The sequence below is a fragment of the Mesoplodon mirus genome (assembly GCF_964341445.2).
Source record: "Mesoplodon mirus genome assembly, chromosome: 9".
In the NCBI taxonomy this organism is placed as follows: Eukaryota; Metazoa; Chordata; class Mammalia; order Artiodactyla; family Ziphiidae; genus Mesoplodon; species Mesoplodon mirus.
In genome coordinates, this window is record NC_138985.1 from 114,387,825 (window position 1) to 114,415,225 (window position 27,401).

At 54.7% G+C, this 27,401-nt stretch overlaps 1 protein-coding gene across 5 annotated transcripts in view; it reads left to right on the forward strand.

The window, feature by feature from the left end:
- The window catches only part of DNAJB6 (DnaJ heat shock protein family (Hsp40) member B6), a 54,693-nt gene extending 28,017 nt beyond the window's left edge, over positions 1-26,676 (forward strand). The window contains exons 6-10 of one of the 5 annotated variants that reach the window (XM_082633092.1): positions 3,966-4,097; positions 5,480-5,621; positions 6,099-6,169; positions 22,122-22,337; positions 26,462-26,676. In XM_082633092.1, the coding sequence (XP_082489218.1) occupies positions 3,966-4,097; positions 5,480-5,621; positions 6,099-6,169; positions 22,122-22,337; positions 26,462-26,544 (644 nt within the window). In that variant the 3' untranslated portion in view covers positions 26,545-26,676. Of the gene's footprint in view, positions 1-3,965; positions 4,098-5,479; positions 5,622-6,098; positions 6,834-22,121; positions 22,338-26,461 lie in introns of those variants that run through there. The other 4 variants (XM_082633094.1, XM_082633093.1, XM_082633095.1 and 1 more) reach the window with 4 other exon arrangements.
- The last annotated feature ends 725 nt before the right edge of the window (positions 26,677-27,401 follow it).

The window sequence follows — 27,401 nt, forward strand, 5'->3', positions numbered from 1 at the left end:
TGTGCTGTCCCAACTCGGCACCCACACTCGTTATCTCCTTAAACCATGCTGATCTCCAAATAGAGACAATAGCAAGATCATAATCGTGCCTCACGCGATGGCTGTCGTGCATGTAATTGAGAATGCGCGCTAACCTTTCTCCCACATAGGAGGTGAGGTCCTTGAACTTCCCTTTATCCTTGTTGTCCCATAGCTGAAACACTGTGATACATACAAAGCCTGCACTTGATGTGATGTGATGTGATGTGATAAGGGGGTAAAAGAGGCAAGAAGACAAAGCTGTGCTTAGTATTTATGAATAACATGTATGCACAAAGTATTCGTAACGAAATGAGGAGGAAATACACCCGGCAGTTCCAACCCTTGTTTCTGTAACAGGGTCTGTGGTCGTAGCTGCTGTTTGTAACTACCTCCTTCTTCCACCTGGTCCATATTCCCTTTGCCCAGCAGGCACCTCGGCTGGCTGTGTGGTTCTGTATCCCTGGGGGAGTGAAAGTAAAAAAGTACTTGGTAGAATATTTGGTTATGTTGACATGTCTTATTAAAACTTATTTCTGAAGTAAATGCAGTATTTGCCCCTTCTAACCTCAAAAATAATAATATAACACAGACTCAACGTAAGAAACTGGAAACCGTAAATGAGATAAAAGGAGGGAGGGCAATCAACCTTTGTCTTACCACCAATTGAAAGTCCACTGTCAACATTTTTCAGATATTATGTTGGGATGTGTGTATATATATATATGTGTGTGTGTGTGTTCTCTTCTGCCTTTTTCTAAAACGTAGACTTGATGACCATTCAAATACTTGCACTTAACATGCTCTCCATTCATTTACTCTTTTGGAAAATTAGGTAAGTTTCAGTTTTCACTATAAATGCTTTGGACTCCTTTAATATAGTAAGTTATTTCCATGTTTGATGAGTTGATTTCCCTGAAGTAGAATTGAATTGCTGGATTTGAAGGGTCTTTTAAAAATTGTATTTAGCTTGGGGGCTGAGGATCGTAGAAGCTCATGATCCATACTCCCCAAACCAGCAGCAGCCAGCGATGGGAAGCTCTCAATAAGGGTTTGCCTGATCTCACAGTGGCGGCGCCTGTTAACAACACATCATTCTAATCATGACTTTTTTTTTTTAATGTGTTTTCTGGTGTCACCATGACTGTGACAAATGAGACTTCTCATTTTTTGGGTTAACTGTAATATCTGAAATTACACGTTAAAATACGGTGACTACTTGAATTGTAGAAAGTCATATTTAGGCTGTATAATAGAAAAATGCAAGATAAAAGATTTAAAAAAGAAAAGAATACAAAAGTACAAGAAAATGTCATTGAAAAGCTAGCTGGCCTTATTCTTACAACATACTACTCAACCATCTTTTGAAGTAGCTTCTGAAGAAGGTGATTTTATAATTATGAAAGGCTTAATTTAGCTTCATGTAAACAAATTAAAACCGTTTGTTTAGTGGTGGTATCACATGGACACTAGTTTAAGTTGGTCTCAAAAGCCTTGTGAACAACCTTAGCATGCAGAACAACACGTCGTTTAGGAATCCATATATGGATAGTGAATATCTAAAGCTGGTCCTGTAGATTCTTCTTCTTTTTTTTTTTTTTTTTTTTCTTTTTGCGGTATGCGGGCCTCTCACTGTTGTGGCCTCTCCCGTTGCGGAGCACAGGCTCCGGATGCGCAGGCCCAGCGGCCATGGCTCACGGGCCCAGCCGCTCCGCGGCATATGGGATCCTCCCAGACCGGGGCACGAACCCGCATCCCCTGCATCGGCAGGCGGACTCTCAACCACTGCGCCACCAGGGAGGCCCTGTAGATTCTTCTTAACGGCTACTGCTTGAAAGAGAAAATTACTGCGCTGTGAGTTTAAACTGTACGTGTTACATTACGTGTGCTTAACATGGGTGGTTGTAACATAAGAATGTTAATTATCTGCCATCTTGTAGATCGGATCTATAGAGAATGTGTCACTGAAGGTGTGTAGGCCATGATAATAAGGTAAAAGGTGACTTAGTAAATAGAATGCTTGTATTTTATTTGAACAGGATGAAGTCGCTGAAGAAATTTACAAAATGCCTCCAGCTCTAGATAAAGTTTATGGTTCATTTTCTACTTACACTTCTAAATATGGTAATAATGGGACTGTAAGCCCTGTTGACAAGGTAGCTGGTAAATGAATTTCTTAAAGTTGTGTTTGAAAACGGTGGCGTTTACTGTGGAACGTGGGAATTAAATGCAAGACCAGCAGGCCCTGGGGCTTTCTTGTTCACAGCAGCAGCCCTTGCCCAGTGCTGCGCGGGGTTCGGGTCCCCTTTGGGGCGGTGGACCTGGTCTCTGTGCACATGTTCACTCCTTCTCCCTGTAGCATTCCTCCTTTCTGGTCTCTCAACAGGCCACCAGTGACCAGGTTTTCTAAATGTTTGCTTCTTCAGGTCTGTTTTCGTGTACTTTGCATAGCTCTCTTATTTAAGAGAGGCCTTGTAGGTTGGGTTTTATTTTTGCTTTTTAAAAAAATTTTATTTATTTTTGGCCGCGTTGGGTCTTCATTGCTGAGCACAGGCTTTTTGAAGCTGTGGCGGGCGGGGGCTGCTCTTGGTGCAGAGCGTGGGCTCTAGGAGCGTGCGGCCGTGTTGTTTCGCCACCCCTTTCCTCGCCCCCGTTCTGAGTATCCCTTAAGCTGCCTTGGCCGTGCCTGGCCCTTGGTCATTCCTCAGGGTCTATGAGCAACAGCGCTCTCGCACATCCTTTCAGGTCACTGCCAGTTACCCTGGGGGTGTGGCACGCTGCTCAGGTCACATTTGTCTGTAAACATGAGTGCGCCATGAATCTCAGTTTCTACTTGGTTTCGTGCTCACCGTGTGTTAACTTTTCTGTTTCCTTTTCTTTCTTTCATTTCACTACTCAGATGCATTAACTTCCTGCTTTGGTCACTCTTGCCTTGTCCTAAAAATATGCCGTGCTAATTCTGTAGTTTGTGTGTCATGGGTTGCTTTTCTCTTTCCCCGACATGCATTTCTAGCTTACTCATCCATCAGGAGTCCTTGTTTTTATTTCTTAAAGAATTCCCATTTCCTCGAAAAAAAAGTATAGTGCTGATTAATTTCATAGAACCTCAGTGAATTTTTTTAAGTTTGTATAATTCATGTTTTCAGTAGGTGCTCACTGATTGATAATAACAACCAAAAAAAGCCCCTAAACTGTCAAGGCTAATCTTATTTTTATTTTCAGGAGCATTTTGGTATCTCCAGTAGTAATATGATACCTATTCACGTTAATTTTCTATTAAAGTATAATGTACTGTCTGCCAATTAACATTTATTCAGATTTGACTTCAGCTAATCCTTTCTCAAATTTTTTTGAGATGTCAGGCTTACAGAAAAGTAAAAGGGATTCCTTAGCACTTGGCTCAGAATCACCAGCTGTTAAATTTTGCCTCACTTTGCTACAGCGTTCTCTTGCATTATAAGTAAATACGTTAGAAAAATCCATTTTTGTTTTTATTCCTGAATGACTTTGGAGAAGGCAACCCAGACTCCATGCAGTACGACTACTTAGGTGTGAAATCATCCTAACCTTTTAAATGGCGTCAGCTGGGACAGTGTCTACCAGAACTTTGAGTAAAAGGCTGTGTTAAAACAGCTCTCTGTCCAAGTCTGTAGTGCAGATTAATGACCTTGAGTTTTATATTTATATATATAATGTTGTGTTTTTTTGTTTGTTTGTTGTAAATCCCCGATGTATTCTAGCTTTAGTTGCATTAAACAAGTAAGGAAAACTGTTGGTTAGATGGACTTTTGGCTGCTCTGTAGATACGCTACATTGTTGTAATTTCTTGGTAAGTTTTTTGCTCCTAATGGAACAGTGTATCATAAGGCATTAACGCTTATTGAAGCTCTCCTGTGAAAAAGCAAAATTGAATCAAGATTTCACAAAGCACTTCTGTTTGTTTTTAGAAGACCCGTTTGAGGACTTCTTTGGGAATCGAAGGGGCCCCCGCGGAAGCCGGAACCGAGGCACAGGGTCGTTTTTCTCCACTTTCGGTGGATTTCCCTCTTTCGGAGGGGGATTTTCTTCTTTTGATACAGGTACTAAATGTCTGATCAGACATCAGTGCAGTGCTCTTTTAGTTAGGGCACTTTGCAGTACGTGTATGCCTTTTGGTAGAACAGCTTAATAGATTTGCCAGTATTTTTTATGTGTACAAAGCTGTGCTTAGTAACCTACATTTTTTTCCTAATCTTCCCAAGAATGTTATACTTGAAAACCTACTTCTGATCTTAACTGTTAAAGGTGGCCAGCATTTAATGAAATTTCTGGTTAAAAGGAGTAAGGTGTTTTGAGATAAAGAACTGTGAAATAACCCACTTACACAATCTCAGTAAATCCTTTTTTATCTAACCTCAGCAGTTTAAAAAATTCCAGTATCTTAGGAGAGTCCAGGTTGATGGGGTCAGGAGGTGGGGCTTTAATGAGGACCAGATGTGGTGACCAGGGCCAAGCTGAGTCCCCAGGTGAGGCGTGGTCACTTGTGCGCGCCCTGCCGCACGGAGCCTAGCTGTTGCACCGGCTGCAGTCCCATGCACACGGCCTGACGCAACCCTGTGCTTCACCTGGAGAATTATTGCAGTCTTAGCTTTTCTGTGAAGCTCACCCAGCTCCTCTTAACAGAGGGGCTGCTGTGTTCCTGGTGCTCATGTTCGTTTAAGCGCTCTGTGGTGAGAACTGGCTGTGCTCCTTGTACAGGCCACCCCGCACAGTGCACCTCCGAGGGCTCTTCTCCTCAGGTGCCAACAGGACTTGATGACACGGGGCAGGTGTTGGTGCACTTCCGTCCCGCAGATCCTTTCGCTAGATGCCATGTAGCCTGCTCAAGTGAAAGGGGGAGTAAACTAGAGCTGGTTAAAAACACCGCAACAGGACTTCATTTCAGACACGTGTGTGGGACACAGTCCTTACCTCTAAGGAGCCTCAGGAAGAGTTGTTAGGGAGTGTGTGACGTGTGCTGTGATGGGGGCCTTTTGGAGCGGGACGGGTAGGTAAGTTCCTTCAACAAGCAGGCAGTCTCAGCCTCGAAGTTGGCTTGCTGTGGCGTGGCTGTGGAAGGCAGCGTCCGTAGTCGATCACCATGTAATTGAGAATTAGTCCGTGAACTGCAGACCCATGCTTTTCCAGATAATTCTTTGTGGTATTCTTTCTAAAATTATTTCAGCTTTTTTAGTAATTAAGATTTTTATTCCCTGTGGTCACAGTTACAAGGAGCGAGTCAGAAGCAAGTTGGGTTTGGCCCCGCTGTGGCGGGAAACTCGCCCCGTTCCCGTGAGATGCACGGCGCCGAGTCGCTCCCCTTCAGCAGGGCCCTTTGTGAGGGGGGAGGGTCCCTCCTGCCCTGTGGCTCTGATGGAAATGTGGGCATTAAATCAACAGTGGACATACGAGCCTCTAATCTTTCTTTCCTGTTTTCCTGCAGGATTCACTTCCTTTGGTTCACTAGGTCATGGGGGCCTCACTTCATTCTCTTCCACGGCATTTGGTGGCAGTGGGATGGGCAACTACAAATCTATATCAACTTCTACTAAAGTGGTTAATGGCAGAAAAATCACTACAAAGAGGTACAGTGATCTTCTCTCGTTCATATTTCTAATAAGTAGGTGTGGTTGGTGTTTCAGTGGTGCCACATTTTCTTTGCACACCCTCCAGTGTGTGACATATGGGTTGTATGTGAAGTCTGTCTGGTGCCATGAGAATCTTAATCTCCGATGTAGAGCTCTTCCTTCTGAATTTTTGCTCAGTGTTACATATCAGACATCGCCCTTATTTAGAGCCGTGTTCATGGGTAATAGTGTGTTGGAATGGTAAAATGGAAACCGTTCATAGTGAAACCGTGACCGTTTTGACTGCTAGTGCCTGTGCCCGTGTTCAGTGTCAGAGTTTAAGAAACGTCTGTCCTCAGCATGGTGGCTTCATCCACAAAATTAGTAATTGCACGTATATCTGTGTCAAGTCCTGTAAAAATATGCATTTATATTCACATACATGTTTACTTATTTGATAACAAGATTGTAAAATGCCTCTTATTCCCCCCCCAGGATTGTGGAGAATGGTCAAGAGAGAGTGGAAGTCGAAGAAGACGGCCAGCTGAAGTCCTTGACGATAAATGGTAAGGAGCAGCTGCTGCGCTTGGATAACAAGTAGCTCGCCGCACGTGCGCAGCAGAGCGTTCCCTCTGGCGCGCGCCATGGGAGGATTGACAGGAACATTTTTTTGAAGATTTCACATGAACTCGACTCTCAGTGTAACTGTACTTAATCTAAAGTATTTATACACAGCTCATCGGAGCCCTACTTGTCATAGACTTTTGAGTTTATTGTTGGGACCACACGATAGGACCATGTTTTTTTGTCTTTAAAATTGTTGTAAATCTCTGTATGCACTTTGCTTTTTTATTGAACGTAATCCACGGTGGCCGTGGCTCTTCCGTACACTAACACCTGCACGGACCTGCTTTTCCTGTGTTTGAAACATGAGCCGAGTAGTGTCAGCCTGCTGTGAAGTTGACATCACCGGGGTGAATCTTCCACAAGAGTAATTCTAATTGTGTTCAGTATTTAGTAGTGAAAGACGTTAATGCATTAATGGTAATACATTTCTGGTTTAATATAAATTGAGGATGTTTTCTAGTTGTGCATGAATGCTGGCAACTTAGTAAGTTTTGACAATTGTTTAAATATGTAACGTGTTAAGCTTAGGTTTAAAAAGTTAAGCTGGTAAACTGGGTCTTTGTCATTTGCTTAAAAAAAAAAAGAAAATAAATGCAAATGTGTTTGGTGCATTCTTTCCTGAGTGGGGCGAGGCCTCCTGTGTGTGTGTGTGTGACTTTGTGCCTGTGCTCCCAGGGTGTCCTCTCCTTCCTGCTGTGTCTGGTCACTAAGGCCGATGCTGGACTTCAGTTACGTGTGTTCTTTGGTGTATTTGGAGTGCGTATGGAAATTTTTCTATCAGTGTTGAATAATGATTAGCAATTTGTTGAACATTTCTTTGGTGAGGGAGGAAGTGGCTGTCCGGTTTCCCATTCTTCAGAGTATGTTGTAGTTTTCTAGGTTATGTTAGATGCCAGCTCATTTGAAGATAACATGCATAGTAAAGTCATGGAACGATACAGGTGTGGGCAAATATAAAGGTGTTCGTTTCTCAATCAGGATAATCTGTCACGGTAACCATTGATAACTAGAATTCCAGCCAGAGGAATATTAAACAAGAGTTTGATTGTATTTATACTGCCCCACTCGAGTTTGTTTGCAGACTAAGCAGTGTGAAACTGCTAGAAGAAGGTGTTAAAAAAGACATTGCAAACTTGAATGTAAGTATTGGAAGACAGCTGGACCCGGGAAGACAAGGAAAGGGGCTTCCGTGTGCCCGCCGTCTTAGCTCGCGGAGCCTGTGGAGAAGGTGTAGGCACACCACACGCTGGGAAACCACATTGTAGAATCTACTTTCACAAACTAAAACCCTAGTTAGTACCAGAACGTCTGCTTCCGTTGTTGCTGTCAGGATAGGTGGTTTCTCCGTTACTAAGTGAGAAGCTCACAGGAACAGCTGCCAGTTCCCTGACTTGGAGATTATATTTTTCATTGATGGGTGGAACGAACCATTCGGTAGAACAGGCTCGATGGCCCCCTCAGGACACCAGGGAAATGAAGAGAAGTCTCATCCAGCCCACAGTTGTTGGTGTCCCAGGAAGCGTTTTATCGGAACCTTAGCTTTACACGTCTGAATGTCCTGAGACGGTGGGGTTTAGTGCGGCCCCGGTGGTGAGCACGTCGCTCCACTTGAGGGCGCAGGTGGGAGATGAACCTCTTCTGGTGACGTGCTTTGGAGGGGAGCATCACAGTCACACGTTCACCATTCCCACTTGGGAAAGTTGCCATTATTCTGCACGTCTGTTGATAGGAATGTTAATTAAATAGGAAAGAGGACTTGTTGCTGTCGGGTCTCGTTCCCTGAGTGTGTGGAAGCAGTCAAGTTCGTTCCTGCAGCCTTGAGTGCAGTGTGCTGCGAAACAGCTGTGAACGGTTAGGTGAGTGGTGTCTGCAGCGCTGGTACCGTCCCCCACATAAGGAGTGACTTGGAACAAGAGCATTTAAGTTACGTTACAGGTCTGGTCATTTGTTAGTCCCTATACTTTCTGATTTAAAAAAAAAAATCTTCCTGTAGCCCTGAATGCCTTTGCAGCGGGAGACTGAGCTCCCCACAAACTGCTGGTGCCCACTGTCTGGGTGAGCCCGCCGCCGGGGCTGTCGCATCGTGTGTGCGCTCGTTTTCTCCATGCTCGGGGTTATCGTAATAGTCGCTCAGGATGGAGGTCTTCTGTTTAGTTCCCCGGAGCACAGTCTTAAGGGGGCAGCAGTGTGCTGGGCTTTTCTCACTGAACGCTTTGTTTTCTTGTTCACTGTACTTTGCACCTCCGTTGCTTTGATGTAGTTCAGTGATGGCTGGTTGCCTCATTCCTGCCTTTTCGGTTCAGGTTCCAAAGGTTCCAGGTTTGCTTTTAGCAGCCCAGTTACTGCTTCTTTGTGATACAGGTAGATACCACTGGTCACACCTGCCCCGGTAGCTCATCTTTCTTCCTCTTGAGGGTCCACAAAGGGCACATCGTAGAAGTTTGCAGAGACAGCCTTAGACTTACCTGAAGTTACTCTGTAACCTGTGTGTCTGGCCTGCTGGAGTCTTCAGTACAGATGTGGGGAAGCTCCAGGGACATGATTTGTGGGACAGCATCTTTCCAGTCAGTTTTCCCTTTGTTTATTGTCTACTAAAGCCTCACCATTCCTGCTTGATTACACACTAGCTATCCTCAGCCTCTTCAGGGACTGCTCTTGTTTCTCCTTTCAGCACTACGTAATCACATGAAAATATTTTTATTTTTAGAGAATCCAACAGTAATTTGTAATTCATTTAATTGTCTCTGCTGTTGCTTCTCAGTGGTTAGCCATCAGCAAGTTCAGTAATGGGATAATTATTACTGTTTCAGGAGGTTTTCAAGCACAGAATTGTGGAGTGAGTTTGAGCACTTGATATGGTCAAGTGGAGGTTGAACTATATGACCCAGTGGCCTTTTTTTTTCTTTTTTTTTTTAAATGAGGTACGAGATTCTGCCTCCCTTTGAGTTATTTTCAAGGTGGTTGGTACTTTCAGAGTGGGTGGTTTAATGCTGCGAGTCTAGAAACGTTTGCTTAAATAATTAGATTCTTCCTCAGTCACCGTATCTTGCGTCCTTGAAGTCAGTCTAAGGCTTCTGCTTTTAGAGCTGGTCACATGGGTGACTTCTGATTTTTGTCTCAGCACCTTTGAATCTGCTGTTCCTTATAATTCTAATGAATTGGGTTAATTAGATGGAGATTTAGTACTGAGTATGACTAGTGGTTAAAATGGGATAAGACAACTTTTTTTCTTTCTTTTTTTTTGGTGACTAAATTAGTTATTTCATCTTGCTACTTGAAAAGGTCAGAGGAGGGAAGGTTACAATAGCTGTTTCTCTGTCAGTCAGAAATCTAGAAATCATGGTGATCATGGATTTCCACAGACTAGACCTGGCTGGGACTTTGGAGAGAGTCCTGTTTGTTAGAAGTGGAATTGGGCGTCAGAAGACCCGGCGCTTGCTCTTTGCTCAGGTGAATCTTGGCTCCTTGCTTCGTGCCCTCTGTAAGTTGTTCTTACCAGACTGCATACAGAGGCATTAACTGAGCTTCTGGACCCGGGCGAGTTCTGCGCTTTGTGGAGAGCCGTGACTATTTCTCCTTTTCCCTCTGGCCCCAGCATTCAGGGAACAAAGACTCCTCTTCTGTAGTCCAGCCTCCATAGGAATACAGACCTCACGAGGGCAGGATTTGCCCATTTTCTTGCAGCTTCTCCCTAGCCCGTGGTGCTGGAAGCATTCCCTAATCTGTTGCATAAATCATCCCATGGCACTCCTTTCCACTGTGCCCCTGGAGTGCTGCCCTGGGAGCCTGGGAGCACCGTATCTCCCAGTCCGAGTGTACCGAGTGACCACCAGGTCTGGTTTGGGAGGACTGGGGGGTGCATCTTGGTTTATGACATTTCTCTGTTCTTTGGACCACTGGATAGTCCATGGTGGTGGTACGTTTCACAGTCTAGTAAGTGTAGCAGCTTATTACTTGTCCTTTTCTATCCCAATAGGATTGATTTGCTTCTTGAAAGGAACACAGAGCACAGCAGCATCGTGCTGTTTTCCCCACCCCTTCCCTTGTCCTGTCCTGGTCCCCGAAGGCATTTGAGGCATCGGTAGGGCGTCACGAGAACAGGACTTTCTTACGTGGAGCGTGTCCCAGGACTGTAGGACCCAGAGCTGGGCATGCTGTAGCAGAAGCAGTGTCGCATCCTTTCTCCCGTTGTCTCGTAGAGAAGACCACATTTCCTTACCGTGTGATGCGGGGAGTTCCCTGCCCTTGCGGAGCTCCACTCAGCTGGATGGCAGCGTGAGCCCGCGGGCAGGGTGTGGACGTGCATGAGAGTACTGCAGGCAGTGAAGCCGGGAGGGAGAGGTGGCCTCTTTGAGGCCTTCCTGGAAGTAGTGGTCAGACTTTGGTCCTTCCAGGGGCCGTCCCAACGTTCTGGTGGCCATCCCTCCACCCCAGGTGGGCGCAGCGGGTGGGCACAGCATGACCACGGTCTTAAGAGACTAATATTAGGCTTGTTCCCCTAATTTTTTTTCAATAATTGAGATTTATTGGTTGTTTTGAGGATCAGTACACAGGACATTCCAGTTTGCACACAGTTCTTGATGTATGTACCAAAAATCTAAAAAGTCACGTAGATATTATTCTTCTTGAAACAGTAATTCCAGTGACTTTCCAGCTTAAATTCTGGAGGCAGCATTTCCTTAAGAGGATGTCAAGTACCAGTATCTTCAAATGTGGACAAGCTGTTACACCCCGAGGTCCACTGTTGCACAATTTGCTATCATACACACTGTACCTACATACATACATATGTTAGCCGACTCACTAGGGGACCTGGTTGGACGACCACCAGCACAGGTGTCCGAGGGCACTGAGTTCTGACTGGGATGGCCAGCATCGGGCAGAAGCCAGCGGGGAAAAGAAGTCATTTAGGATATTCAAGACACGTGAACTGTATGAGTGGGTTGTATCCAGTTGCCGTGTGATGTGCCGTGTACTACAGCGTATGGAGACCAGCCCCAGTGTCTTCGGAGTGTTAGCAGACACCCATTCAGAAACCACTCTTTTCTGGTTGTACCAGAAAGATACCGCCAAATGATTTCCCCTCTTCAAGTCGTTTATACTTAAAAATGGGATGACGTGGGATTTCCTCCTAATTAAAAATGTTTCTGGAGCTCCTAAAAAAATCTTGCATTTACCGAAGAGGTGATAAATGCTCCCCTGCGATTGCACAAGGGGGAAGATGGGGACCATCCACGGGGCGCGGCTGTGCCCCTCCCAGCCCAATGCAGCCAGACCCCCGAGCTTCCTGGTGAGCCCCTTTGTCCACTGGGCTTTACACCTCCCTCTCCCTCTGGTTTGCGTTTGCTTCCAGGGAAGAGTCACCCTTTCCTGCTGCTGTCTTTCCACTTTGGGGGAACATTTTCTCCTCCGCCACCCCTCAGTCAGCGGCAGTGAGGAGGTGCCTGGAGCCTTCACCCAGCTGGGCTGCGCTTGCTGCTGTCGGCCCCAAGCCGAGGCCGAGGGGTCTCACCTGACACATGGCGCGCTGGAGGGGATCCCAGGCCTCTGGTAGCATGGGATCCAGGCGGGATCCAGGACCGGGCGGGCAGGCGAGGCGGTCTCCACGCGTGATACCTGTGCTTCCCCTTCCCGTGGGCCGCCTGAGGGGACCGTGCGCAGTCGGCCCGTGCTCACGTGTTGGAGGAGCGTGGCGGAAGGGTCCTGTGGAGGCCCGGAACTGGCTGCTGGCCGCCTGCCGGGCAGGGTCTGGGTTCCAGCTGCTTCTGGAACGGCTGTGGTCCCGTGCGCCTGGCTGGGGCAGCTGTCCAGCCTGTGGTCTGTGCTTGGGGCTGTTGGCGCCCGTCGCAGCTCTGACCTGAGAGTCTAGTGCATCCTGGGGAGCCTCGGCGCTCCTTTGTTCCCGTGGTTGTTGAGGTGTTGGCGTGGCGCGCGTGTCCTTGGAGGAGGAGTTGTGTTGAGTCGGGCGCCTAGAAGAAGTTGACTAGTCGGGTGGAGAAATGTGTGCATCTAAAGCTGGTAGCCATGAATTGCTTTCCACAAAGAGTATGTGCCTACCAACGTGCTTGTCAGTACTGTCTGATAACAATTGTTAAAATTCATATTTCTGGTTACTGGATGAGGTGGAGCCTCTTGGTGGTTGTTGGCGGGTATCCCTGTTTTTCTGCAGTTGTTCCTGATTTCACAGGGCCCTCTTACATCATTGTTTTATGAGTCCTTCGCCTGCTCTGTTAAAGTGATTTTCCTTTTCAGTTGTCATGTGTTCATTTGACGTACTGTGTGGTTTTTTTGGGGTGGCCTTTTGTTTAATGTCCTACATGTTCCACAACTAAAAAATTTTCATATTTTTTTCATGTACTTTCACTTGTATATCTGTTTGCTTCTTTAATTTACTTGGAACGTTTGTATGTGTTAAAAACAACCAACTTTCTCCCACATTTCTTGCCAGTGTTAATACCTACTAAATCTCATTCAACACGCGACTGTTCAGGACTTGTGTTCTCTTGTCCTTTGGGTCTTCTTTTCGGCCCGGGTTGCACTCTGTCATGTGGTTTCTGCTGGTGGAGTGCTTTGATGAAACAACTGCGAGTTCATGGCACATGGCCGCTTAGTCTACGTAATATGGTTTTTTAATAAGTCTTTAACGGATGTCAATATTGAGAAGAAACTAGAATCACTTGAGATTTTTATGTGGATTAAACTGTGTCTTTAGGAAAATAAGATTTTGTGAATATAAGACCCTACCAAAATTAGAATGTTTATTCTTTTTGATGATTTATTTCAGTTATTATTTATTACGACAGCCTTGGGTCATTGTTTTTTTGGCTGCGTTGGGTCTCTGTTGCGGTGCGCGGGCTCCTCATTGCAGCGGCTTCTCTTGCTGCAGAGCACGGGCTCTAGGCGCATGGGCTTGGGTAGTTGTGGTGCACGGGCTTAGTTGCTCTGTGGCATGCGGGATCTTCCCGGACCAGGGCTCGAACCTGTGTCCCCTGCATCGGCAGGCGGATTCCTAACCACTGCGCCACCAGGGAAGCCCCTTCGGTCATCTTGATGGAAGTCGTGCTTCAGCTGCACGGTCCAGTCCCTGTAGCCTGAGTGAGGACTGAGCAGGAAAGCCTGGTGGCTCGCCCCTCAGGGCCGACCTATGTCCCGCGGGTGCCCAGGGCATCAGAGCATTACTTTGTCCTTTATGGAGCGGGTGGTAGGAGTGCCCCCGACAGCACACAGCCCTCGCCCCTCCTTCCCCTCCGTAGGTTCTGACCCTTACCCTGCTGCTCTCGGGGTCTTTTTCAGCCAAGCGGGCACGTGGCCCCAGAGACAGGGCTCTCCGCTGGAGGAGTGTGGGCCTGGGGCTCGGCGGGTGTGGCCTGCTGGGTTCCAACTCCCTCTGCCGCTTCCCCTTGTGCCTGGGGCTTGGCGGCTCCTGAAGGAGCAGAGTGACGTGCTGGGGTCGGGAGGCCGGTGGGGTGGGGTGGGGGACGGAGGCTGGCTGTGCTGCTGCCTGCCTCCCTGGGTTTCCGTGTCGTGATTGTTCTCCAAGCGTACAACCCCCGGGGGGGTGTGGTGCTGAGATCCGAGCTCCAGGCACTGTTGGCCAGAGCTGTGACACCCCTACTTTCCGGGTGAGTGCGGGGCCCCATCCGCCTGAGCCCGGCCGGCCACGCCCTCCGTCCCGGGGTGCCGTGGTGCCTCAGGAACTCCCCTCCGAGGAGCAGGTTGCTGAACTGCCCTGCCCCGCAGCTGTCTCCAGAGACACATGAGTGATGGGTGGTGTCTTAACCCACGGGGGCTGGCGGATGCCTCAGGGCAGGTTAAGGGGCTCCACCCTCTGTGATATTAACACAAAGGACGCTCTAAGCCATGGTGCTGGTGGGGAGGCCGACCCCACCGGCCCTTCACGAGAGCTTTGGACCCTTGGTGTGGATTCTGTGCAGGACTTGAGTTCAGAGGGGCTCGGACAGGAGAGTCCCTGCTGTCGTCTCCTTGACCTTTACCCTCGGTCCGCGTTCCTCTCGTGTCCGCACAGCTGCAGCCAGCACCACCGCCCCCCTCCTGCCAGAGCCTGGGCCCCTCCTGACTCGGTCCCCCTTCATGTGACCGCCTTCTCGGTCCGTCTGATGGTCTGTCTAATGCATCGCCACCGTGTCGCCTGCCCGCTATCTGGCAGCGAAAATTAAGTCGCTCCCTGCTTAGAATCGCCTGTGAGGTGCTTTCGACTTGGCCGTGTGCCCGCGCTTCCTGCCTCCTGTCCCATCCTTGACGCCTGCGCTGCTGCACCCAAGTCACAGCGTGGTCTGTGCCGCCTCCCGAGCTTTCCTCCCCATCCTGGGAAAGGCACGCCTGCTGTTCCTCCCCTCTGCCCCTGCTTTTGTCTCTGCGTCCTCGGGCCGTTGATCTGCGTGGGCCTCATCGTGTCATGGTTTTCTGTTTGCGTGTGTCCAGCACTGAGTCCCTGAGAGCAAGGCAGCATCACATGTGCCAGGCACATACCAGGCCCTAAATATTTGAATCCTCTCTTGGGCCAGCGATGCAGTTTTGGATGTCTGAGTCATCTACGTGTGTGTCAGTGGTATGCACGATAGGAAGAAGTACGGGATTAAGCCCTGCCCCGACCCCTCAAAGAAAGAAAATAGCAGCCACAAGCGAGGCCTGTTGGACTGTACGTATTTGGAAACAAGGGATTCTGTTTTTGTATAAGGAAGTTTGCTTTCGTTTGCATGTTATCAGCCAGATTCCACTGCATATTTGGACTCCATTTGGGGCACGAAGTGGAGCACTTGGCTTGGTGGTTGTGCCTGTGGGACGGCGGCTGGAACATTCCGCTCACAGTTCCTCGGTGACTGCAGGGAGCTTTGCCCCAGGGGCACGGGCAGGTTGTGCTTTGTTTTGAAATTTTATCTAACTTGGTGCTACAAGGCAGGATGTTTTCTGTTTCCCAAATGAAAAGGATGCTTGAATTGTATCCCATGTAAACTTTAGTTAATTCATGTGCGTTAATAGCTTAATTTCTGCAGAGGAAAAGGTTAGCAGAAATTATGCCAAAACAGTAAATTGTTCGGGTTGTAAGAGTGGATGTGACTTACTTATTTTTCTTCAAGTAATGTGTTTCGCCTTTATATAGTAAATTGCTGAAACAATTAGTGAATTTCCGTAGAAGAGGAATGTTTCAGCAGTTAACAGAAACGTATGGAAATTTTGGAAGAGGCTGTAGAAAGAAGCCCAGAATGTGGTTGGCTTTCAGAAAGCGTGATGTTGGGAGTGGGGGGTGGGATGGGAGTGGCGGTCATCACTTCTTGGTGGTAACTCTTGGAAGTTCAGGTTGTACCAAGAGGCACCACGTGGATCTCTGAGGGCGGGTGCGGGTGGCCTGCGTGGGGGCCTTCTCTTCTCATGAGGGGGGCGTGTGGTGGCACTTTGTGTCCCATGACCCTTGGTGGGCAGTGCGCTTTTTTTGGAGAAGGTTTTTCAGAGAACAGCCAGCCCTGGGACGCCCATTCCACCATCCACATGGGGCCTGGGGGGGTCTGGAGGCACCAGGGGTCCGGTGAGTGCTAAGCCCCCGCCCCTCCCTGAAAGTGGGTGCCGGCCGATGCTGAGTTTAGCAACTGAGCATCGCAGAGCCCAAGGCTCCTTCTTTAAAGTGGAGGAGCTTTGGCTGCAGGCATTTTCTGGGGCGGGTGGTGGAGGCACCTGGGCTGTCGTCTGGGTGTCAGAGGGATCCTGTCTTTAGGGCAGAGTGTCTCGCCGAGGAGAGCCTCTGTGGGCCTCCCGGGCAGCGTCCACCATGCTAGACACCATCTGGGAACCTTCCTCTCTGCGTCAGGAACCACAGGCTCAGGAGTTGTTGTGGCGACGGGGCTTAGGAGCGACGGTGTCTCCTCACGCAGCTGGACTCACAGCCCATCCTCTGAACCTGGGATGGAGCTGGGTCGGTGGCGTGAGTCCCTCCCTCCTGCCGTCTGAAATCAGGGCCCCACATGCTCAGCCAGGGCAGCTGGGCCTCAGAGGACAGGGCCGCCTCTTCCCTCTCCGCATCCAGGACCCCCTCGACCGAGGCCCGGCCTCCCTGCCACGCCCTCGAGGCCCGAGGTGTCTCTGCTGCTTCAGCGGTTATGTCCCACAGCCGAGGGTGCCTTGCTGGGGGCTGGGGAGGAAGGGGGCCTGAGGGCAGAGTGTGGCACAGGCCGGCTCGGCCCTCCCCACGCCCACACCTGCAGGGGTGGGAGATCCTGGGCTCCGCTCTGCCTTCAGGGAGAGGCCTGGTGGTTCCTTGTCGTGGGTCACGTGGTCCAGCCCCCTGGGCCTCCCCGACGCGCGGGACGGATGGACGAAGCCCTTGGAGCTGGGGCGGGTCTTGTGGGAGGACTCGGGGCATGAGGGACGCTGTGAGAACGAGGAGCCCCAGGCGGCACGACGGGGAAGCCCTGGAACAGACTGGGACGCACTGGAGCCGTCAGAGCGGATGCGGGAGAGGCTGCCAGCAAGGCCTCTGCGGAGCCCTCGCCCAGGCGTCGGCTCTTACCGCGTCTGCCTCTGGAGCTCCCGCGTCTGCCTCTGGAGCTCCCGGTGCTGCTTTTCCCGCGGCCTCTCACGTCCCCTTGAGATGCCTGCCTTCCGGGGGAGGGGCTCCCCCTCCACCCAGGTGCTGGGCGGGGGAGGGCGGGGCACTGGCGTCCCCCGGCCCGCCCTGTCCTGAAGGCAGAGCCACCTCTGCCCTGGACAAACCTGTCCTTGAACAGGCCCGAGGGGCGTCTCCAGGGCCTGGCTTCGGGGTGCACACGACAGTCGCTGGGGGCCGTTTCCAGACCTCTGCCATCTGTATCCTGGAACAGTTAGGGCAGCTCCTGGGGCGAGCTGGGCTGCCGTGTGGGGAGACGCGATAGAGGCCTGTGTCGGTTCTGAGACGTCAGCTGGGCCCGGGGAAAACGGGGGCACTGGCGTCGGGGCAGGACGGCCTCCTCCCTGCCCTCCGGGGCTGCCCACTTTCCTTTGCACGCCGCACGTCTGCCGAGCTTCCTGTGCCCTTCGGCTTCTCGTCTCTCTTGCTCAGGAGCCGTGGGACACAGCGAGCAGCACGGGTCCGCTCACTCCCCCTTGTGTGCAGTGAGGCCAGGCCCCTGCAGGGCAGGCACCGTCTTGGACACGTGAAGTGGCGCGAGTTGACTGTGCGGATGGCCCTTACTCAGAGCAGCAGCAGCAGCGGGCCGTCTTCTCAGACAAGGGGGTCCCGTGTCACCCACAGCTGACTGCACTTGTGGGTGTGGTGGCCGCCTCTTGTGTCAGTCCGTCAGTGCCTGCTGTTACTCTCCGTGTAGTGCAGTGGGTTCAGAATGAGCGCTTGAATGAACACGTCGAGGGATTCCTTCCAGAAAGTGTCCAGCGGAAACACTCAGATAAGCTTCTCAACATCCACCTTTATTTCTTTCCCCCAAATCCTTTTCCCGGTACTTGAGACATGGAAGAGCTTTATGGGGACCTTGTGGGGTGTGGCTTGACCACCCTGCTCCAGAGGGCCTCTGGCTGAGGCTCATGATGTTGGAGGCGGGCCTGGGGCACAGAGGTGACGGTGTCTACCAGGGCCGGCTCGTGCAACAGTGAGGCGCCCAGCTGTGTGTCCATCGCAGCTTCTGAAGGGCTCGCCTCGGAGCCCAAGCCCGAGAGTCCGGCTCTCAGCTGTGGCCCCTGCGTCCACCCCTGGACAGTCCCTAGTCCAGAGACGGTACGGCTGGGCCCTCAGGGAGGCGGCTTCACAGAGGCGAGGCTGGAAGTGGGAGGGCGCCAGGATTTGCCTGGGAGGAGGGTGCAGGGGGCTGACCAGGTCAGCGCGAGCCCCTCGCCAGAGCCGGCCGGCTGTGCCCGGGGCGGGCGGGGAGAAGGCAGAGGCACGGCTGCTGGGGGAGGGGGTCCCCAGGACCCAAGAGTGTCCCCACCTTCGCCCACAGCGGGTCCCGGTCTTCGGGGAAGTCACCAGATCCTGAAGGCCTGGAGTGTGTTCTGTGCTGTGTGCTGGGATTTGTTCCGGAACGCCAGGAGTGACGTCTTAGTGACCGTCTCATCCTCTAACCAGACGGCAGGCACAGAGCGTGCCCAGCGGCCCTGAGAGCTGGGGTGGCCGGGGCCTAGGGACGGGCTGGTGTGTGCAGCCGGGGCCCGGGGTGACAGCACGGCTGAGGGGGCATGCCGGGCGGAGGCGGGTCCTACGGGAGCCTCCCGGCCTGTGCGCTGACGCCACTGAAGACGGTCAGGGAGCAGGGCAGGCGGCCGTGCCGTGCGCGGGACACAGCCGGCGCTGTCCGCTCACCGGGCCTCCTGCGCCCGGCCTGGCAGGTAAGTGTCGTCTGTGCCCACGGCCGTGCGGTCCTGCAGGTGGGGTTTTCCTGAGCGGAATGGGGCAGGGGGAGCACCACCTCTTCTGAGCGACCGACAGGGACCCAGTGGGTTTGAGCTGACCTGAGGTGAGTAACATAGCGGCGGGCCGGTCCCCGGGGTGCCCGGACCTCCTGGGACGCCCACCCCTACCACGTCCAGGCCCGTCGCGGTCACGCAGCCACTCAGAGTGAACACGCTGATGTGTGTTGTCCAGTACCTGGGATGCTCAGGCTACACCTGTGGGCGACGTGTTATCCTTAAGGTCACATCAAAGCCACCGGGTGCGTCTGCAGCCGGGGAGGGGCCGGCTGCTCACCCCGGAGGCCTGCCCAGGCCGCCGCCGCCTCCCCAGGCCACAAGCCGAGCCTGTGGCTGGGCTGCTGGGTGTCAAGCTCCCTGACCACAGGGGCTGCGAGCCTGCAAGACCCTGCGGCCATGCTGGGCTGCCCACGCTGCCCCGCCTGCCACGTCCAGTGCGGATCCTGAGGTCAAGTCGCCATGGTGGTGGTTTATTAGCCACGGTTCCGTGGGGCCCCCTCCCCTGGGAGGGCTTTGTGGATTTGGGAGTCATACCTGTGTCTGGACCCCGCAGAGCCCCCGGGGGGTGGAATGGCCCTGAGTGCTCCCAGCCCTGCCCCTGCCCCGGGACCCTCTCTCGCGCACGTTCCTACTTCAGACGGGCGTGTTCTGGGGGCGCTGTGCTCTCCAGTGAAGCCTGCGTCCAGTCGGTGCCTGACGACCCCCCTCGGCGGGCACCCGGCCGCCCCTGCTCGAGGGACGGGGAGCAGATGTGACGGCCGCACCCAGGGCCTGCTTCCTCAGCTCAGGGGTCTGCTTGACTCTGAGAAGCCGCCGTGACGGTGGCCATAGGTCCCCAGGGGACTGCTAGCGGTGGCATCTGGTGTGACGGTGGTCAAGGCCACGTGCGCCGACTGCCAGGTGCTCTCTCGGAGCGCTTGGATAGCTGGCGGCACAAGCGGCTCGCGCACGTCTCTTGGAGGGGATGTGCTGTTGGGAGAGACTGAGCCCAGGGCGCCCTGCCGAGCCCGTGCTGGGAATGTCAGAGGCCCTGCAGGGCGTGGAGAGCCTTAAAATGCACGCCCGGGGTCACCATACTTCTTTGCGGTGTCAGAGGAGGTATCCTCTGCGGAGCAGGGGCGCCGTGAGTGCGGCGGGGGGGTGGGGCCGGCGTGGGTGACTGCGGGTGGGGTGAGCGATGAACTCGAGTGCGGCGAGCGGGAGTGCGGTGAGCTCAGGTGGGGTGAGCTCGGGTGCGGTGAGCCGGGTGTGTGGTGAGCCGGGTGCGGTGAGCCGGGGGTGCGGTGAGCCTGGGTAGGGTGAGCGGGGGTGCGGTGAGCTCGGATGGGATGAGTGGGGGTGCGGTGAGCTAGGGTGGGGTGAGCGGGGTGCGGTGAGCGGGGGTGCGGTGAGCCGGGGGTGGGGTGAGCTCGGGTGGGGTGAGTGGGGGTGCGGTGAGCCAGGGGTGTGGTGAGCGGGGTGTGGTGAGCCGGGGGTGCGGTGAGCTAGGGTGGGGTGAGCGGGGTGCGGTGAGCTCGGGTGGGGTGAGCCAGGGGTGTGGTGAGTGGGGTGTGGTGAGCGGGGTGCGGTGAGCTCGGGTGGGGTGAGCCGGGGGTGTGGTGAGCGGGGTGTGGTGAGCCGGGGGTGTGGTGAGCTCGGGTGGGGTGAGCCGGGGGTGCGGTGAGCTCGGGTGGGGTGAGCTCGGGTGGGGTGAGCTCGGGTGTGGTGAGCCGGGGGTGCGGTGAGCTTGGGTGGGGTGAGCCGGGGGTGCGGTGAGCTAGGGTGGGGTGAGCGGGGTGCGGTGAACTCGGGTGGGGTGAGCTCGGGTGGGGTGAGCGGGGGTGCGGTGAGCGGGGGTGTGGTGACCTCGGGTGGGGTGAGCTCGGGTGGGGTGAGCCAGGGGTGTGGTGAGTGGGGTGCGGTGAGCGGGGTGCGATGAGCTCGGGTGGGGTGAGCTCGGGTGGGGTGAGCCAGGGGTGCGGTGAGCGGGGTGCGGTGAGCTCGGGTGGGGTGAGTGGGGGTGCGGTGAGCTCGGGTGGGGTGAGCTCGGGTGGGATGAGCGGGGGTGCGGTGAGCGGGGGTGTGGTGACCTCGGGTGGGGTGAGCTCGGGTGGGGTGAGCCAGGGGTGTGGTGAGTGGGGTGCGGTGAGCGGGGTGCGGTGAGCTCGGGTGGGGTGAGCCGGGGGTGGGGTGAGCCGGGGGTGTGGTGAGTGGGGTGCGGTGAGCCGGGGGTGCGGTGAGCTCGGGTGGGGTGAGCCGGGGGTGCGATGAGCTCGGGTGTGGTGAGCGGAGGTGCGGTGAGCTCGGGTGGGGTGAGCGGGGTGCGGTGAGCTCGGGTGGGATGAGCTCGGGTGGGGTGAATGGGGGTGCAGTGAGCGGGGGTGCGGTGAGCTCGGGTGGGGTGAGAGCTGGTTCGGGCCAGTACTTGAGCTCAGGCGTCTGGAGGAAATGGAGGGGAGGCCCCACGCCTGTACCCAGTACTGAACTTGGCGCTCCGGGTCGTGTAATGGTGCGGAAATGATTGTAATCGCGCACCTCCCTGAGAGAGCAGGTCTTTGTTACAGGGAGCGTCTCTGCAGGCCCGTCGTCCTCCGTGTTGGCGGGGTGGGGGGGGCCGGCAGCGATGGAGGGAGGGTCTGCCTGGGGAAGAGCTCGAGTGGGTGAGCGCCTCGGATCACGGTGGCTGTCACCTGCTTGGGGCTCAGCGGTGTGCGCCCTGGATGTCGTGGTTTGGGTGACGGGCCTACCCACCCTCCAGGGAGCAGAGTTGTTGAGGCACAAGAAGGCTACCGCCTGGTGTCACTGTTCCCGTCAGACGCGTTGTGTCCTGCGTTGTTACCGGGTTTCTGACAGCCTTTCCCTTAGGCCCCGCCAAGCCCCCGTGTGACTGCTGATGAAAACCCCCCAGAGAATGAAATTTGAAGTTATTCGGTGACTGTTACCATTCGTTTTTTAATTTTATTGCTAGTATCCACCTAATGTGCAAAACTTCTGTTTTTGAAAAGACCAAGAGAAACACAACCTGGAGAGCAATGAGAAATGTTCTTGGCTGTGCATCTGGTGACAGGTGACCGTGCGTGCGGGTCCCCGGCCCAGAGCTCGGAGCCGCCCTGTGGCACGAGCGGGCGGGAAGCAGGGTGGCCACCGCCTCCATCACCGCAGGTCTGTGCAGGTCCTGGCATTACAGCCGCCTGAGAGACGGATGGCTGGCCCGGAGCCCACTCCTCCGGGGTGACACCCTTGTGCCGATTCTGAGGGTGAATTTGTCCCGGGAGCCCCGCCCTCCCTCTTGAAGGGCGGGTGTGCTTTCAGATCAGGATTCACTGCCGACCCCCTGGGGGCGGGGTGAGAAGCTGCCGCTGTCACTGGATTTCCACGCTACTTTGGTTTCTTCCGTTCTCTCTCGGAAGATCCGGTTGAGGCCCTGCTCGATAAGGGCCTCCTACTCCGTCACCAGGACCTCCCGCCGCACGGCTCATGCCCGTCTCCGTCCTGTGCTTTCAGGTGTGGCCGACGAGGACGCCTTCGCGGAGGAGTGCCGGCGACGAGGCCAGCATGCGCTGCCCGGCCAGCCCGCCAGCACCAGTGCCCGCCCTCTGAAGTCCCACCGGCCAGCCTCTGTGCCCAAACACGCACCCCACCCCCCGGGTGAGGACGAGGACCAGCCAGGCCGGCACCGGGCCGGCAGCAGCTGGGAGCCCCCTGCCGCGTTCCCCGCAGGTGTGCACGGGGGGTCCGCCGCGGAGCCTCCCCGCGGGGCTGCCTCCCGGGGCCCCCGAGGACCGAGATGGCACCTGTGTTGCTGCGTCCTGGCCTGACGGACGGGCGGGTGGGGGGAGGCCGCGTGGAGCCCACGCTAAAGCGGGGTGCCGGTCTCCCACCACGGCATGCCGTGTGTTGTTGTGGGCAGCAGCTGAGCCCCTTTGTGTAACTTTCAGCTTCATGCTGGGGGTCTGGTCCCGCAGAGCGGCCGCCTGCCCAGCCTCTCCTGGGGGCCCTGCGGCTTCAGCCATGCCTCCCTGCCTTGCTGTTGACTGCTGTTGAGTTACAGGCAGAACCTGACACCCGCCCCCAGGGGTCCTGTGGTCAGGTGGATGGTTGCTGACCCACCCTTACCCCAGGGGAGGTGTCCCACCTCTAGATGCACTGAGGTTTTGTGACCCCCTTTCTCCAGACCCCGCTCTGCCCTCTTCCAGCTTCTTGACCTGTAATTTCTTAGCCCAGATGGGTCTTTGAAGTGTGTTCCCTGTAGGAAGTTCTGGATTACTTCTGACAGCATGGCTGTGCATGCACGCAGACCCTGGCTGAGTCTAAAGACCGATGAAAATCTAGTTTGAATTACTCATCGGTTTGAAGCGTTTGTGCCCGTCTTGGTTCTCAGCACTGGAAGTCGCCAGGTTGACCACAGCAGGTTGTGTGGAGGAAGAGATGGATCCTTGGTCCCTTGTTTCAGGGTGGCGTCTCTGTGTACGTCGTGAGGTTAATTCTGTGAACCTAGGGCACGAGAGCATGGTCTGCGCAGGGAACTGAACGGATGAGGATGAGGTCTGTCCTTTCTTCTCCTAGAACATTCTGCGGGGAGCTCTGTTCCTCCAGTCCCCTTCTGGCCCTTTTTATGTGGAGCCGGGGGTGTGTGTGGGTCTTGAGGAGGACAGGGGATTTGACCCATCCACCCACCGGAAGGCCGGTGTCCTGGGTTCCCAGCCAGGTGCAGAGCCCCGCGGGACCGCGTGGACCTGGCCACCGGCTGCCAGGGAGCAGTGCCACCCAAGGAAGATGGGCCATTTGGGAGTGTTAGCCTCTTCCTGGGTAATTGAAAGAAAAATAGAGGTGATTGGAAGGGCTGTGTGAATTCAGAACAAACTCGTTCTGCCTTGAATGGGCGTGTGGATGTTTTCCCCAGATTTATCGTCATCTCCTGGTCCTGACCGCTCGTTGGCTGGACTTGGCGAGGCGCAGGGTTGTGGATGCAGTTTCCCTGAACAAATACGATTTGAACAGGGACTTTACGGGCTGTCCCTTTGGTTGGAAGATCACCATAAACCTGGGTGTCTAAACTGGGTGGGAATATCCCAGTTCCCAAGGGTGAGGTGTGCGGGCTCAGGCCTGCCTGGAGGAGCCTTGTTTAGACATCTAGCTGGCTTCCTGAACAGGAAGTAGACCTGGGGTCACAGTGAGGCCCGTGCTGCCTCTGAGCGGCAGAGACGAGGGCTGTGGACGGAAGGAGAGTAGCCACTGCTGGGGAATCATCAGAAAATAATTCTTGGTGAAATCTTGCGCTTTGTCAGTTTTTACCATTAGGTCCCTCCCAGGTGGTGTTTCCAGGTGGGGAAACCGTTGACTTACGAACCCCGCACATGCTTACACACAAGGGCGAGCAGTGGCCTTGTGCTTTTGCCGAGTGCTTCCTGCCCGTGTTCCACAGCGATGGCGGGCGGCCAGGGCTCGGCCCGGCAGGTGCTGGGCGCTGCGGAGCACACCTCTTTTTTTGTGTGGTTTGTTTCCTTCTTTCAAATCAAACTACGAGGCCTTCAAAAGAGTGTCAGAGTGAATCACCAAAGAATTAAAGATATGCTTTTTACATGACTGTAGTGAGCTCGTTTGACTTCTTATTGAGAGACGATAGAGCTACTCCGGAGGAAGACTCCAAAACCGGGACAGTGGAAAAGGCTGCTGGGGTAACAGGGCAAAGCTAGGTGCCCAGTGGGTCAGGGCCTCCAGGGAGCAGAGTGATGGGCACCCGCCGGGCCGCTCCGCTGCCCCTGTCCTGCCCCGCCATGCCTGCCCCTCCAGCGGGCGCGCTCCGCGTGGTCTGGAGGCTCCCGCGGTGACTTCCTGCCAGGCTTTCACATAGCGGGCAGCTTTCTTAGAAGCATGTGGTGAAGGGCTTGGTTCCCTACAAAGTGTCCGGTGCCCCCACTTGGTGCTTCAGCCATTTGAGCAATCGCCGGGCTAAGTGCCCCCGGGGCTGGCGGGGTGGGCAGTGGCCTGGCGGGTTCTGATGATTTTAGGCTGAAAATGAGCTCTCGCTTGCGATGCGCTCAGGCCGCAGAACATGGGCTTGATGGCTCCTGGGAGGATCTCCCGTGTTGACGGTGCGGCCCTTGTGGTTCAGGGTCAGGGTGCGGCTAGGGGAGCCTTGGCCCGTCTGGGGGGGGCGGTTCTGTGTTCAGCCCGACGGTGCCGCCTTACCGGCATTCACTGTGTTGTGAACCTGCTGTGAGACGGGGTGACCAGGGCAGAGGACACATCGCACGCCTCTTGGAGCCCGTAAATCAGACGGCGAGATGTGGACAAAGGTTTAGTGTTTCTCATTGACGGGTTCCACACACGCTGGAGGTCTACCGAGAGTGTAACTGTGAAAAAGGAAAATTAAAGTTATTCAGCGTGAAAAAGAAATTCACAAATGAAAGGATAACATTGATCCTTTAACTTCCTAGCTCTGCCCGGTGTGTGCCCGGGACCCCTTCTGGCTTAGGGGATTCATGAGTGGAGACGGGGCCGGGGCCCGTGGCCCCGTCGGTCTGTCGACGTGGTCGAGTGTGGAAGGGACAGCTGAGAGGAGCGACTTCTGGCCGGAGCAGCCTGGTCACAGGGACGGGGCTGCTGTGCGTTGGCAGTGGGTTAGCGGGTGTTTCTTTTCCTTCCTTTTGGCTTATCATGCAGGTAGCTGAGTCAGGCAGGAGGACGCTGGGCGTGAGGACCTCCAGGGCCCCTGCCGCGGCCCCCGTGTCAGGGCCACTTCCGTACAGCACGTGACCTGGACGGCTGTGCTGATGGGAGGGCAGGCAGGACACAGGCCGCAGAGCCCTGGGGACCGCGCCAGCCTCCACCCTCTGCAAGCAGATTCCAGGGGCGTCTGAGTCGGTGGTGAGGCCGGGAAGCCCCGGCAGCCTCGTCCTGTTGGAGGCACATGTGTGTCCTCAGCTTCCCCACCACCCCGCAGCGGGCATCGTGATCAGGGGCCGGTTGGCTGTCAGCACCCACCTAACTGACCCCCGGGCCTGGCCCTCCCAGGGGTGGTTCTCTGTGGACACATGCGTGTCGTGAACAGATTGGGTCTGGGTTCCATCTGGAAAGAGATTGTGTTCTAAAATGGCACCTGCCTCATAAAGTCTCAAGGATGCTTTTATGTGCTCTTCCCAGCAGGCTTAGGGGCCCACGTGCATTAGGTCACAGGCCTGCAGTGACCCCGGCCTGGTTCTAGGCTGACTGTTCAGAACGATCCTTTGTTACCAAATTCAGCATCCCACTCCGCCCACATGTGTGTGGACTAACGCAGCACAAGGTCCTGAGCTGTTTTTGCAGAAATAACCCGGAGCTCTTCTGGCTCTTTGCACAAAATCTCAGGAGGGTGAGCAGGTCACACCCTCCTCTTTCTCCCCCGGCTTCGGGCAAGCACACGGCACAGGGGAAAAGGTTGGCGTGGGGCATTGGTTGAGCCCTGGACCCTGTAAGAACTGGGCTTCTCCCTGCAGAGGGGGCCCCGGGGAGGCCCATCCCCTGAGGCGGAGCCTGCCCTGCCTTGTCTCCAGGTGACCTGGGGCTGGGTCGTGGGGACAGATGATGGGCGGGCCCGCGGGGCTGGCTCCGTGGGCGGAGGGCGAGCACGCAGCCTCCGCGGGCCTGGGATGCTGGTTGGATCACGTTAGAGCTTTACATCGCCAAGTTTGAAGTCCGTCCGTGTTTTTGTTGAGCCTTAGATATGGAGCAGATAGGAGTGAGGACACCTAACTCTATCGCGAGGTTGGTTGGTTTTAACGGGGGGATATCTAGAGACACGTTTGCCTCTTGGTGGGGCCACAGCTGCTCCTCTGCAGTGTTTCACACGCCTGTTTCCTTAGGATTCAAAGAAGGTGGCAAGAGGAAGAAGCAGAAGCAGAGAGAAGAGTCGAAGAAGAAGAAGTCGACCAAGGGCCGCCCGTAGACGGGCCGCGGTGGAGCAGCGGGCGGCCGGCCGAGGGGCTGCACACACACGCTAGGTGCCGTACCTGCTTCTCCACCGCCCCGACACCGCACCTGCTCGGCGCTGGGGACGCTGGGGGCGCACCGGTCAGGGCCCGGGGGGCGGGAACGCGGAGCCGCCGGACCGTCCCTGCTGCTCCAGCTCTGTGCCCGCGCACCCCCCCGGGCGGCTGAGGCCACCCCTGCTTGCCTGGCGCACACCTGCGGAGATGCTTGCAGCTTTGGCCGTGTGGGGCTCCCGACGGCGCGTGCATGCTTGCGGCACGACCTTCGCTCCTCCGCTGAGTGTGTGAATCTAGACTCAAGTGAAGCACAGGGCGACGTAAAGGTGACTCCTGACCCCGGGTGACCTTCTCTTCAGTTTCGGGGGAGCCAGGCCTTCACGGTGACCTGGCCGCTCGAGGTGTGGAGCCCCCTCACGTTTATGGTTTTACTTCTCATCTTCTCGAATAGCCTGTCTTTCCTTGGGTCCGTAGTTGTTTTGGCAGGGACACAGGAGTCTACAAACTTCTGTTCAGTAGTAGCGCCTCTGGCTCTCAGCTTAGGCTCAGGCTGGGGGGAAGCAGACGAGCCCCTCCCACGTGCAGCTCGTGAGGTCCTGAGCACAGGCGCGGAGCCGGGTACGGGCTCCAGCTCATGAGGTCCTGAGCACAGGCGCTGAGCCGGGTACGGGCTCCAGCACCGGCTCCTTCAAAAGAAGCGCTTCCCTTGGGCCGGGCTCTCCCAGCTTCCTGCAGCGACTCCTCCGCAGGATCGAGGCCCCCAACCCCCTCCCCGCCCGCCGTCAGGGTCCCTCCTCTCTATCCCGCACCCGCCTGA